The 14,457-nt window shown below is 49.3% G+C and overlaps 1 protein-coding gene across 1 annotated transcript in view; it reads left to right on the top strand.

The window, feature by feature from the left end:
* Nucleotides 1–11,591, top strand: part of Scara5 (scavenger receptor class A member 5) — a 103,361-nt gene extending 91,770 nt beyond the window's left edge. Inside the window, exons 8-9 of the mRNA XM_004630692.2 lie at nt 3,945–4,139; nt 9,207–11,591. Of these exons, the coding sequence (XP_004630749.2) occupies nt 3,945–4,139; nt 9,207–9,343 (332 nt within the window). The 3' untranslated portion in view covers nt 9,344–11,591. The remainder of the gene's footprint in view (nt 1–3,944; nt 4,140–9,206) is intronic.
* The last annotated feature ends 2,866 nt before the right edge of the window (nt 11,592–14,457 follow it).

Here is a 14,457-nt window from a genome sequence, read left to right as displayed (position 1 = left end):
AAATGAGGTTTTAAATGGGCTTCCAGGTCAAGGAGGGCAGTTAGTAAATTAGGGAAGCGGCTGCAGTCTCCAAAGCCTGGGCCCCCTTGAGTTCATCACATACACTTTTGACCTCTGCCCTCACACCGGGCCATTCCTTCTTGCTGGGGGCCTAAGAGTGCCTGATTTTCATGCAGTCATGAATCCCTGTCGTGGGGGGAAAAGGCACCTTCCAGGCCCCACCCACCCTGCAGGGACCAAGGTGGGGCATCTCAGGAAGTAGAACTAACAGTAAGTGTCCTGGGAGGGTCACAAAGCAGGCCGAGACTGCATGCCTGGCACATGTCTGATTAAGTGAGGGATGGTTCATTAAGGCAAGATGAGGGTATTTCCTGTTGTGGTTGTTTGCTTAGGGGAAACTGCTGTGGGGCAGAAGCTGCTGGGAAAAGGCTGAATTGAAACCTTCTGTCCAAAGAAGCATGCCTGCAGAGGCCCAGGCCTCTTAGCAGCTCATGATGTCCTTCTCAGGTGAGAGAGGGGTTTTCTGGTTTAGGGATTGCTCAAGGGCATCACCTGAAATGGCAGCACTGCTCAGGCCTGAGAAAGGCGTTGGCTGCTGGCCTCACTGCACAGGGACCAACGCAAGCTACAGACACCATTCAAGGAACAGCCCCGTGAGTCTGCAAGTCCCGAGTGGGACAGATCAAACCTCAGTCTGCTTTTTCCCAGGGAGGTGGTGACAAAGTTGAGATTTCATTAGGAGGAAAGAGAATGCAAAAACAAAACAAAACGCTACAGATTAGGGGCATGTTCTGTAAGACAAAGAATGAATTATTGTCTGGCTTGGGTGTGTCCAGAGAAAGTGACACAGCTTCCAGAATCATCTGGACCCCTTTGGGGTACGCAGCATCTGTTAACCGCATAGGTGGCTTGCAGCTAATCATGGGCATCAGCCCTCAGTCTGGGGTCCTGGGGACAAAGGGCAAGGAATATGGTCCAGTGCTGGGTCTGGGTAGAATGACACAGCTCACAGAGTCTCAACTGCTTGCCTGGAAAGTGAGGAAAGGAATGGAGTGCATGGGGCTGGCCAGAGAAAGAGGCCAGGTCAGGGACTCTGCGTGTCAAGCCTGGCTGCCCACCTGTGTCCCATCTGGCTTCTGCTTGTTTCTCCATTGTCCTAGGACCAATGGCATCCTCCTGCCATCTCTCACCCTATAGTTCCCCACTGAGTCTTCTGTTCCCAGCCTCCTGCCATGACAGGGTGCCAGCAGAGGTCAGGAAAGGCTGTGAGAAGCCAGGGCTGACACTGCCCCTGAGCCAACCCTGGGTCCGGCCTCCTTTGCTGCTGCTGGCTCCGGGTGAGCTCCTCATTACCGCTTAGGCAGTTTCACTGCAGCTGACCTGGCCTCTGGACCCCAGCTTCCCTCTGTGGTTTGCTCCCCAAGAGCTCTTCGCCTGCCTTTTGGCAGCTGGCAGGAGCTGTGTGTTCAGTAACTCTGAGATGAATGGGATAGAGAATAGAGGCAAATACATTAAATATTGAGAAGAAACTTCCAGAGTGATCAGTTTGTAACCATGTAGAGTCTTGGACTGGTGTGATTTCCTGGTGGCTTCCTTGTTACGCTGTGCACAGTGTCCTGGGTTTCCTCATCCAGACAGTGTCTAGTAGAGGAGGAAGAAAGGAAGGAGGAAAATGGAAGGGAGGGGAAGAAAGGAAGAGAGGAGAGGGGAGGAGAGAGAAGAAAAGAGGAAGAGGGAGAGGAGCTTGAGGAGCAGAGTTCGATCAGGTTTAGTGGGATAAGTTTGCTGTTTTACAGGCAGCATGGCAGTGTTCCTGCATTGTGTCACCCACTTGCCACTGTGTATCATGGTTTGGGGCTCTTGCTAGGGGAATGATATAATATAGGATATATTCTATATTAGTTTATAAGGAATCACCCAAGAATCATATTCAACAAGAGCAGGAAATCTATCCACACACTAAATACTAAAGAATCCAGCTGAGGGCCTGGATTCTACTTCGCAGCTCTGTGCTGGAAAGGCCCAAAGGTCAGTGGTGGAAGCTGGGACGTCTATGCCAGCAGGATGAAGGATCTGAGCTAGCAGGCTGGGGGATCCAAACTGGAGCCAGGAAGCAACGCTCAGGTTAAGCACCAGAGCTCCCCCAAAAGTACCACAGCCATCCTCAGAACAGTGAGGTCCCACGCTCCTCCAGTGATGAGGAAAGCCGAGTTCCCATCAGGAAAGCCAGTGTGACAAGCTTGTCCATGAGGCTGAGCAGTGCACCATCTTCCCCTCTGGGGCCGGGAAGCAAAGCTCAAGATGAGGACCCAAGCTCCTCCAAAGTTCACTGGGAAAGTCAGCATGACAAGGTCCTCCAGAGAACAGCCTGAGAGAACTAGCAGCTTCCAACAGCTTCTCCAAACTGTGTCCCTAATTTACAGCAGCTTCTCCTGTCCTGCCTTTAAGCTGCTGGCGACAGCCCTCAGGTGGGCCTCCCATACCCAGCACCATGCCAGTTCAATTCAATTAAGAAGTGGACCACCAGTTAGCTATCCACTACACTATGTATAGTTCCCCTAGAACCACCCAACATCTCCCAAAAAAGGAGGGCTTTGGCTCTGGCCTTGGAGTCTCTGAACATTTGGAGCTAGAAGGAACCTTACTGATCTCCCAAACATGTCACCCCTGCACGCTAACCTATAGACCAGTTGCCACTCTGAATCATTTGGAACATTTGGAAAAGATACAGATCCCTGACCCCTGCCATGAGAGCACAGAGGACATGTAAATGCATATCGCTAACTGTACTAGTCACTCTCCCGTTCCTGGGAACAAATACCCGTAAGGGAGGAGGGTACTTGTTGGCTCACAGTTTAGTCCACAGTCAGCTGGCACCAAGGTAGAAATGGCATAGTAGTAAGGCATGGCAGAGGACAGCTGTTCATTCCATGGCAGCCAGGAAGCAGAGGGCAAGAGGAGGGAGGGAGGAGCTGGGGCAAGAATAGATCCTTCCAGACCACACCCCTCAGGGGCAGCCTCCAGCCAGGCCCCACCTCTTCACAGCACTTTCATCCATGTCCCCTGGATGAAAGCCTCTGTCCCCTGGAATGTGAAGAGCCCTGCCTGGTTGCATCCAGCGGTGGAGATCGCTGTCCCCCAGGCAAGTGGTTCCTTTCCTTGAGCCTAGATCTTGTCTTCCATCAGTTTCCCTACCAGCCCTCATTCTCAGTCCCTCAGGCATGTCGCTAGTCCCTCTTGGAGGCTCTGCAGCTTGCTGTCTTATCTCCATTAGTGGATAAACCTACTGATGAGTAGAGCATCCTGTCATCCAATCACTGTCTACACACATGAGACTCTGGGAGGAGGTCTAAAGGAAGGAAGCCAACCTGAAAGGCTACGTGCTGTGTGATTCCAAGTACATGACATTCTGGAAAAAGTACAGCTATGAATACAGTGAATGATCAATGGCTGCAGGGGTTGGAGGTGCCAAGCGTAGATAGGTGGACAGAGGGCGTTTAGGGCAATGACCTTATTCTGTATGACACTGTCATGGTAGATGCTGTCATCAGACATTTGTCCAAGACTATAGAATGCATCCAAAGCAAGAAGTATGGGCTCTGGGTGAGCGTGATGCATCAGTGGGTTCATTGCTGTGGCACGTGCGCACACGCACGCACGCGCACACACACACACACACTCTGGTAGGGGACTTGATAAAGGGGGCTGTGGGGAATCTCTATGCCTTCCACTCACTTTTGCTACAAACCTAAAACAAAACAAAACAGAGGGGTTGGAGTGGCAGAAAGCTGACAAAGGGCAGGAGTGACACATCCTGGTCTTGTGGCTATGGCCCCACCTTCATGTCCCTCCTGTCTGTTTTGGAAAAGCCTCAGAGATGGTGCCTGGGTGGGGCCCTGGTGTGTCCAGAGCCAGGCGGTGACTGGCAGTGGCTGTCCCCTCAGGTGGCGTGGAAGTCCCGATGATCCGCCTGGTGAATGGCTCAGGCCCACATGAGGGCCGCGTGGAGGTGTACCATGACCGGCGCTGGGGCACCGTGTGTGATTACGGCTGGGACAAGAAGGACGGGGACGTGGTGTGCCGCATGCTGGGCTTCCGTGGAGCGGGGGAAGTGTACCGGACAGCTCGCTTTGGGCAAGGTGAGGCCCACAGAGGCAGCAGACCTGGGGAGGGGCGGCAGATCCTGGGACTTTGGTCTTCTTCAAAGCCTCTGTCCCCTGGAATGTGAAGAGCCCTGCCTGGTTGCATCCAGCGGTGGAGATCGCTGTCCCCCAGGCAAGCAGTTCCTTTCCTTGAGCCTAGATCTTGTCTTCCATCAGTTTCCCTACCAGCCCTCATTCTCAGTCCCTCAGGCGTGTCGCTAGTCCCTCTTGGAGGCTCTGCAGCTTGCTCTCTTATCTCCCCACGCTTTTATCACTTCCCATGTGTACAGTGCTCACTGTGTTCCAGGCTATATTCTAAATGCATTACAAAATCTCATTTAATTCCTACAAAACTGTTGAGTGGACACAGACATCATCCTCTTTTCCAAATGAGGAAACAGAAGTTGAGTAACTTAGCCAAGGCCACACAGCTAGCAAATGGCAGGGCCTGTGTTCCGCCCACACAGGCATCGCAGGAATCCAGCCCATACCCACTCTGTGGGCTGTCTCTGCCTCTTGGAGCCTTTTCTCCTCTAGGTGAGCATCCCCAGATAGCCCACCTGGTCCTCACAGCGCTCACTGTTGCTTTCCTCTGACTTGCTAGAGTATGCACTACCTCCCTACAGACAGTACTGGAGTCTTGGTGGGAGAGTACGGTCCTTCCCAGCCACATAGTGAGCTAAACCATCTAAACATTTCCTGTGGCGAGGAAGATGGCTCCACCCGAGCTCCAGTCTCCACTCCCCCGCCATGTCTGTCTCCCTGGCAGACTCCATGTCCTTCTGCCACAGCTGCTGCAGCAATACCATGGGCCAGGCAGCAGCTTAATTAGCAGGAATTCATTTCCTCACATCTTTGCAGGGAAGTCCAACGTCAAGGTCCTGGCAGGGTGGCTTCTCCTGAAGAATCTCTTCTTGGCGTATGATTCCATTTCTACCTCTGTGCCCACCTGGTTTTCTTCTGTATGCATCCATGTCCTGACCTCCACTTCTTAGAAGGACATCAGCCTAATGAACTAGAGCTCATCTGAATAGCCTCATCTCAAGTACCTTTCAAAGACCTCATCTCCTAGGACTGCCACACTCTGAGTCCTGCTAGGAGTTAGGTCTTCAACATATGTGTTTTGGAGGGGCACAGGCCCATGATAGTCTCTTCCTTGGCACGCTTACTGTGGCCTCTTCTGAAGCTGGTTAGGTTGCTATAACAAAATAGCTGAGGCTAGGCAGCTCATAAGCACCAGAAATGTATTTTGACCCTGTGAAGTTCAGGTTCAAGGCAGCAGAAGGTGCAGTGTGTGGTGAGGGTCCTCTTTTCAGCTCATAGATGTCTCTCGCTTTGTCCCCAGTGGTAGAGCTATAGTAATGCCATCATGAAGGTATGCCCTTATGACCTAATCACCTGCCAAGGGCATCATCTCCTAATACCACTGCCTTGCAGGCTAGATGTTCACTGACTTTCTAAAGCAGCCTCTACCCACCCTAATATGAAGATCTGCACACAATTGCCTAAGACTACTCTAGCCCACTTCTTCAAACCTTTCCAAACTCTTCCAGTGAACCAGTTCCAAAGACCTCTAAACCTCATAGTTACCTACAGTCATAGCAATGACCCCACTTCTCCAGGGCCAATTTGTTGCATTAGTCACCCCTGTCATTGCTAGGATGCAATTATCTAATAACTACAATTTAGAGGAGGAGAGGCTTAAATTAGCTTACAGTTTTGGGGGGTTCAATTCACGGTCAGTTGGTGGTAAGGCCAGAACATCATGGCAGCAAGGTGTGGCAGAGCAAAGCTGCTTCATTCATGGTGGGTGGGAAGAGGGGAGGGGAAGACTGCAGAGAGGAAGTGGTGAAGGACCATCATGACTCCTCAGTTCTGTAGTTATAGCAGAACAACCATGGACAATGTCTAATCAAACAAGTGGGGCCATGTTGCAATAAACCTTTATTTACAACAGTAGGCATTGCGATGTATTTGGTCCATAGTGTGCCCCCCTTGACTTAAGTTACATGCTATAAACTGTGGACTGTGTTTTTCTGATAAGGAACAAGGCTTGGGCTGAGTGAGCCCCACCCACCCCATCATAGTTAACAAGACCATGAATAAGTCACTTCATCTGCTGGCACCTCCATTTCTCTCTCTCTCTCTCTCTCTCTCTCTCTCTCTCTCTCTCTCTCTCTCTCTCCCATCTGTCAAGTAGCTGGCCTGTATACTTCTGTGTGAGCTTAGGTGAACACTGTGGGATCCTATATGACATTTCTGTAAGTCATGTTACTGCAAGTAAACACAGCAAAGCTCCAAGAGGCAGATGTTCTGCTTTTGCTCTGCCTTTCCTTGTTGATGTATTCTGAACACTATTCAGAATAGTGCTGAGCACAGAGTAGGCCCTCAGATGTTTGTCACCTCTACATCTGGCGCTGTGAGGGTCACAGCTCCTGGGCTCTCATCCTAGTCTTGCCTCTTCACGTATAAGGGTGCTGGTTGCTGCGTTTGCTCCAAAGGCCAAGTGTCCCTGCTCCTGTGCTGCTCAAGCTCAGAGATAACTCGGTGGAGCCACAGACCTGGTCTAAGCAGCACTGCATATATAAGCCCCTGGCACATCCCTAACAACCCTCAGGCCCTAGACTGTACCTTGAGGAATCCTTGTCATTCGTAACCTGCGATGATTGATACCCAGCACCTGCAGAGTGCTGGCTTCAGCAGCGAGGTGAGGAGTAGGGATGATTTGCTCCTTCCTTCCCCATCCAGGGAGGCCCTGCATAGTTGTCAGGACCGAGATACTCAGGGCTGCTCATGTAATGACCCTGTTCCCATTTTATTGTGCTTTCTACACGTGGACTTGGGCCAGAATTCTCTGGCTAAGCCCCAGCTAGAGCTGGGAGCTTTGAGATTCTAAATGCACATTTGGTCCCGGTAACCCTGGGCCTGTTCTTTATTTGTTAGTCTCCTTTATTTGCTTCTTTATTTGCTTTGGGTGTGACTAATCCCACAGAGCTCTGGGGCCCTCAGCCTTTTTGCTGGGTAATTTGTAGACTGATATGTTTTCCTGGAGATGTTTAATTTGCGCATTACTGCTGGACTGCAGGAGCTTGTTGTGTAAGAGCTCCAGCTCTCCAGGCCAGGAGGATGTTTCAAAGTGAGGGTCCTCCCTGTCTTGTCCCCAGATCATTTTGCGGCAATCCTATGACAGCAGGCAAAGATCTCTACAAAACAAAAACACATCTAAAGTGCTTACTCCATGCAATGGATTCAGTCAACAGCACTGGGGTTTAGGTGGCTCCTTAGCGTTCCTTACAAAAGGATTTCACCCAGTAGCCCAAGAGTGAGTAATTGAATTTAAGGTGTTGATACTTAGTTCCACTAAGAAAGAGGTAGAAATTGTCAAGCTTCTGCAAAACTAGATGAGGCGGCCACGGTGTGAGGCCCAGGTACAATACTGGTTCCCAAGCTCCTAGGTTACAGGCTTTGGCAAATTCCAAAGTTCTTTCCAATACAGCAGCTGTTATCTCAGTAACTTGCTCAAAGTGACATGGCCAATAATATTGGAACCTGGTTTATGACCCTTAACTCTGTGCTTTTTGATCCCAGGTCACAGATCCAACAAATGAGTTGCTGGGTGACCAGTTATCTGGATTCACCCAGGCCATAGTAAGTTTCTACACTGAGGCTCCTGCTTCCTGGGATTCATGCCCTGATCTGTAAATGGAAATTGTAACTCCAGATGGTGCTGAGATTTGAGTTGAAGCACACCCCACAGCAAAGCCCTTCTTCTCCTGCTCCTAGGCCAGTGCTTCCCAAGCTGCCAGCCTCAGCCCCTTTGTTAGAATGCAGATCTTGCCTCTATCTGGCCTGAGCAGGATTCAAAGATCCATATTTCTAGAAAACTCCTGATAATGCAACTGCTGTGAGTCGATGGGTCTAACTTTGAGCAACAGCAGAGCTATGGCTTCCATGGGAGCCCTGAAGACCAGTCATCCTTCTAGAAAGTTCCAGAATGGGCTCTGCCACCTGGGCTTAGCATAACCATCAGCCCAGAGAGCCTACTGGTTCCTGCCAGTTCATCATGGGAGCCTACTCCCTTGTGCCCCACCACGCCCAAGCTAGAGAAGGCCTCCCAATCACTCATGGAGGCCCAGCTGCCCGCAGCCCCTGCTGCGCACTGAGGGACCTCAGTGCCAAGTTTATGCTTTTCATGGCTCAGACAGAATCCTGGGATAACCAGTGACAGCCCCTGGCCCTCCATGCATGGGCACCTTCAGAGTAGCAGGTCAGTCCAATTTAGAGCTAGGTGAGCAGGACTGGCTATGGCTGAAGCTACCAACGAATCATCCTAGCAACCTTGTATTTGGTGACTGGCTTAGCTATTCATGGTTTAGGGATGCTCTTGCTATCCTTTAATATTTGTTTTGTCATAATGTGAAATTCTGGGATTGCTTGTCATCCCAGAACGACTGTTCGGGATCATAGAAGAGGATCATCTTCTTAAAACCTCAAAAGGTTGGAGTTGATGTTGATACTGATGAATTTGGCTCTGGGTCACTGGGAAATCCAGGTCTGTCTCACCTGATAGCTCCAATTAGGCCCTGCCACGCTATTCACCAGCAGAGGCTTTGAGACACCATGCCACAGCAGCTGTGCAGTGTCTCTTGCAAAGTGTGAGCCTGGGAGCAGCAAGACGTGAGCTGGAAGTCAGACTCTGCCACTTATAATCCAAGCAACCTTGCACCAGTTGCTCTGAGCTATGGTTTCCCCATCTTTAAAATGGGCTTATTAAGACCTACCTTCAAGCAGCATGGCGAGGACTACAGCAGCTCCTGTGTGGAAGACACTTCAGACGCAGGAGAGGTGCATATCCTCACCATCAATTATTATTCTGCCTGCAAGAAATACAGCCCAGAAATAAGCACAAGTTCTAGGTGGGGTGGAGATGGCAGATGGAAGCCACCAGATCTGACAGATGCTTGCACGGCCAAGGCCAGCCTAGTCAAGGGTGGACACAGTCCTGCCTCCTTTTCTCCTCTTTCTGCATCCTTTCTGAGAAGTCATGTTGCCCTGTCTCCACAGGTACAGGGAGAATTTGGATGGATGACGTCGCCTGCAAGGGCACAGAGGACACCATCTTCCGCTGCAGCTTCTCCAAATGGGGGGTGACAAACTGTGGGCATGCTGAGGATGCTGGGGTCACATGCAATAGATACTAAAAGCAGGCACAACCCAAGGTCAGGGCCCTACACCTGAGCCTCCGTCCTGCATTTTTGGGGTGGGGGTATCACTTGGGGCTACCCTGGCCACGCCTCTGCTCTGCCCAGTCCAATCCCCTCAGTCCCCGTAGCCCTATGCCAGGACTGTGGTGGCCTGTTGTCACTCTCCTTTCAGACATCTGCTCCCAAGTCCTCTGTGGGATCTGCTGCCTGTCTCTCCTTCTGCCAGGGTTTCTGAGTGAAGAGCCCTGGCCACTGGGACCACCACTTGGCTCAGGTGGCCACCATTCCCAGGGCCCAGTATCTATGCTCTTCTTGGTCTCTTGGTTCCAGATGAATGTCCAGAAGATCTCAGAGACAAAGGCAGCTGTGGAGATGGGAGGAATGATGGATCATTTATTCATCAGATAATTTCCAAACCTCAGTTAGGCCAAGAGTTTCAATATCCTCCTCCCCAGCAAGTGGTTTAATCTTGATTGACTTGGTCTCCCCTCTTTATTCAGTCTCCACACACTGTACCTTAATTTGTGGTCACACACACGCACACACACACACACACACACACACACAGAGCTGTAGAAGCAAGCGGGAAATCCAAAATTCCTGCAGAAACCCAGCAGGGGAGAAGGGGAGGGAATCCAGCATTTCTTGAATGACTACAGTGGTGTGCTAATAGTGTCTTGGGTGCTAAATTCACTTATCCACTTTGCCACATTGGTACAAGGTACATCAGTCTGGGTAAGAACCTACCTCCAGGTAATACTCAACTGGTCCTTCCATCTGACTTCCAAGTCAGAAGATCAAGAATGACTGAACCAAGGTCCCACCTGTACTTTGGCATGTCTTGGCTAGACCTTAGCTTGGGCCAGACACATGGGTGGTTAGAAAGTTGCATATGGAAAACCCCATGCTGTGTGGCGCACGATTAGGCTTGAGGGGCACCCAAGTTAACCATTCGTGCAGGAGGAGAGCTGATTTGGAGGGTAACATAGGGGCTGCCCGAGTCAACCTGAGTCCATTGCTTCACCATTGGGCACTCAGGGTAAACGCCATGGTGGCTGTGTCTCAGAGCTGTTGGCAGGTCACACTGCATCTTCCAGGCCCCTTCAAGTGTGATCCTGTGGTGAGGAGAAACACACATTCTGAAGGATCTTACTGGAGTGACCAAAGTTAGGGGTCTCTGGATCCTCCAAGGAGCATGACAGCCATGGGTCTCTGCACATGTGCAACTCCACATGTCAGGGAGCTCATACTGTGCTGTTCCCATGGGGAGGGCTTGAACTGGGTCATGTACAAGTTCTAGACCTGGGGGAGCCACATGGCAGTGAGTGGGTGCAGACACACCTCACTTCAGGAGAATCAAACTCAGTCAGGTCTCAGATACAGGATCACCTGTCACATCAGGTGAGCAGCACTCTGCCTGGACAAAGTGGGCCCTGTGCTTCTGCAGCCACTGGTGCAGCAAAGGCCCCAGCTGACAACCAAGCCAGTATGTGCTCTCGGTCGTTCTTTGCTTACAGTACGCTTGTGATTAATGTCCTAGTGATCAGAGATTTCTTCTGACCCACTGCTATGTTTACACGATGCGCATGTACTCATGCATTTTCTTGCAGAGCCAATATATGTATGTATATATAACATAGCACTCTTTATTACGTAGCTCGGCACTTGCAAAATTTGTGTTAGAAAAATACGAAAGGCAGGAAAATGTCACTTTAAAAATCACCAACTTGGTTTTGACAAAGAACCTAGGTGCCCTACCCATGAAAAATCATACGATTTCCGTATTTGGTCTTTTCCTTTGGGAAAACTCGTTTTGTCAAAAACAATGTTGAAATGTTAAATGGTTGAACCTTTAAAGTAAAAGTCGACTAGTTTACATACCTATCTAAGAGGACATGGAAATGACCATGGACCTGTATTTCAGGGACTAGAGGAATTAGGCCTGGCCTAAGTATACCAGACCTTTTGTAAAAAAGAATTTCAATAAAGTGAAAAACATGTCATTAATAAGTGCCACCCTGTGGTGTTTCTCATGAAAACTCAAGGTGCGTGGAGAACACAGATGGAACTGGATGGTTGGGCCATATTTCCGTGGAGATTGGTGAGCTGTTCATGAAAAGTTGTCTTAATTCTTCTATAGGACAATGAACACTCTTTAGATCAAGACAGTGATAGAACATGTCTCAGTGTGCATTGTTTTGCTTTGCTTTGCTGTGTTGTGTTGTGTATGTTGTGTTGTGTTGGTACTGGGATTTGAATCCAGGGCCTTCACATTGAGCTGTGTCCCCAGCCCTCCCCATTTTTAAAATCTGTCTTTTCAATTTTGAGACAGAAGGGCAGGGGAGAGAGCTAGTAGAATAAGCGCTTGCCTGGCAAGTGCAAGAGCCTGGGTTCAATCCCTGGTTCTGCCAAAAAAAAAAAGAAAGCAAAAGAGTCTCAAGTTTGAGACAGAGTATACTAAGCTACAAGCTTGCCCAAGCTTTGTTTGAACTTGGAACCCTCCTGCCTCAGCTTTCAAGAGTACTGAGATGACAGGCCTTATTCCACCTTCTGTTGCTATAACAGAAAATCTGATGCTAGGAAATGTTTGAAGAAAAGAAGTTCATTTTAGCTCCCAGTTATGGAGGCTGGGAAGTCTAAGACGGCAGCCATATCTGTTAAGAGACTCCCGCTGTTCACTCATGCAGAAAGCAGGAAGGCAAGCAGGCACATGCAAAAGGGACAAAAAACAAGGGATGGGCTTGCTTTATAACCAATGGTCTCACAGTCTCTGAAAGAGTCCTGTGAGATGCAGAACTCATGGGAGAAAGGCATTAATCCACGCAGAAGGCCTCTGCTGATGTGACTCAAACAAGTCCTTGCACACTGAGGACTTAAGCTTCCAGCGCTTCTGGGGGATCCACTCAACACAAAACATGGTGGCTCAAACCTTATTCGGGGGCTAGGGAGATAGTTCAGTAGAATAAGTGCTTGCCTGGCAAGCACAAGGTCATGAGTTCAATCCATAGTACCACCAAAAAAAAAAAAAAAAAAAAACCACCTTATTCGGTACCCAAAGGAGATGGGCCCAAGAAACAAAATACCCAAGGTTGCTGTCTTGAGAAAAATACCTTTGAGTTCAAAGAAGAAAAGTACTCCTGCCATGGCCTGCCATCTGAAGAGTTCCCACTTAGGGGCGTGCTTCCCTCTGGAGGCCACTCCCAAGTGAGTGGTGGTCCACCGAGTCTGTGGATTACTGGGCCCAGCACTGAATCAGAAGCAGGAACTGCAAGTAGTGTATTGGGCAGCCCCAGGCATCGCATAGCTGTGGCCACAGGCTCGTAGGTGGCACTCTGGGAATACCTACCATCCTAGAAACAGATTTTCTGGAACTCTACCAAGGAAGTATCTTTTTTTTCTCTCCTAAAAATGCCTGATGCACCCATGCACACACATACATACGGTGATTCTGGTTCTATAAGTGGTTTCCAGAGACAAAGGCCTCAGCCCCTCTCTTCTGCCCTCTCTCCTGTCTAGAAGGTGTGCTGCCTGTCCTTATCTCCAGAGGCCTCACTTTTTTAGCCTACATGTCATCATTAAACACAGCCATTTCCAGTAGACAAGCAAGCTATGTATGGGAAGAGTGAGCTGAAGACCCAAGGGAACTTCTGTGGGCCTTGCTTGAACCTTCTCTTTGTTGTTCCCTTCTCTCAGGTGTGAAGAAATCCTGCAGACTGAGGTTACCTTGTGCTCCCTTATTACTAGTCTTTGCCTCTCACCTCAGCGAGATGGCTAGATTCTGGGCTGTAGTCAGACAGAAATCCAAGGCCAAGCTAGAACCCCCCTTGCTGTTCCCCTCATCTCAGTAATCCATTGGAAATGATGGGTTTCAAGTATTTCATGCAATTTATAGTTTCCTGGTTATGCTGGAGGAAGGATTATTCCACTAGGTCCTCTCTCACAGATGGAAGAAGTCCTCCCTTGAGTATGTTCTGGTCCAGGAGAATCATGAGCACAATTGCTGTGCTCAAGGATTTGGCAGAAATAAAAGCTGGAATGAGTCTCCAGGTAGGAGAGGCTCCCTCTGCCTGTTTGCAAGCCCCTTGAAAAGCCCCTTCTCATTACACACATACATACGGTGATTCTGGTTCTATAAGTGGTTTCCAGAGACAAAGGCCTCAGCCCCAAACCTTCAAAGGTCAGCCCCAAACCTCTTCCTTGCTTCTCTTTAGCATTGGCATAGATGAGATAAGAAAATAAATTCAGAAAAATATATTTATGGCCTTAAACAAAATAGAGGTCCAAATAGAGGCCTTAGACTGTTCAATAATGACTTCCACTGTGGCCCCAAAGAGCTGATAGAGCTTTCCTGGCCCCTTGCTTGGCTCACTTGCTTCTTGGATCCTGCCTACACCCATGCTGGGGGTACTGTCTTGCTTCCCTTCAGGCTCCAGGCTCTGCAAGGAGAGGGCAGGATGCTCTCTGTTGTTCACCTGGGCTGCACTCACTCACTCACTCACTAGCTCTAGGTCTGAGGGATGTTCTGACTTCTTTTCATGGACACAATTTTTTTTTTTTTTTTTTTTTTACCAGGGATTGAACTCAGGACGCTGTGCTTGCCAGGCAAGCACTTATTCTACTGAGCTATCTCCCCGACCCTGACACAGTGAATCTTATTACCCCTTGGAAGCCAATGCCCTATCTCAGGGGAATGGTAGGGACCCAGTTCCTTTGTGCATCTCTTATCCAATACTTACTGAGTATCTAGCACAAGCCAGGTCCCCTTAGAGATTGCATTCCAGCTCTTACACTTCCACAGGCTTTCTATATAATATTAGAGACCCAAGAATATTATCCAACAATAAGAAGCACATTACTAGAGGGGGGAGTTGTTGTTTGCCAAGCCAAGCAAAACGCAAATTGCTCCTTGTATATTAAAAATAAATAAAGCACCACCTATCAGAAGATAGCTCCATTTGTCCAAAATGATAGTAGTAGGGCTGAGGATGTAGCCTAGTGGTACAGCACTTGTTTAGCATGCATAAGGCCCTGGGTTCCAGCCCCAGCACTGAAAATAGAATAAAATGTTTTGGGCTGGCCAGATAGCTCAGTGGATTAAGGCACTTGCTTAG

The sequence above is a fragment of the Octodon degus genome, unplaced genomic scaffold (assembly GCF_000260255.1).
Source record: "Octodon degus isolate 3935 unplaced genomic scaffold, OctDeg1.0 scaffold00036, whole genome shotgun sequence".
NCBI classification, from domain to species: Eukaryota; Metazoa; Chordata; class Mammalia; order Rodentia; family Octodontidae; genus Octodon; species Octodon degus.
The sequence above is the reverse complement of the archived record's forward strand: the minus strand, read 5'-3'. Positions and strand labels throughout refer to the sequence as shown.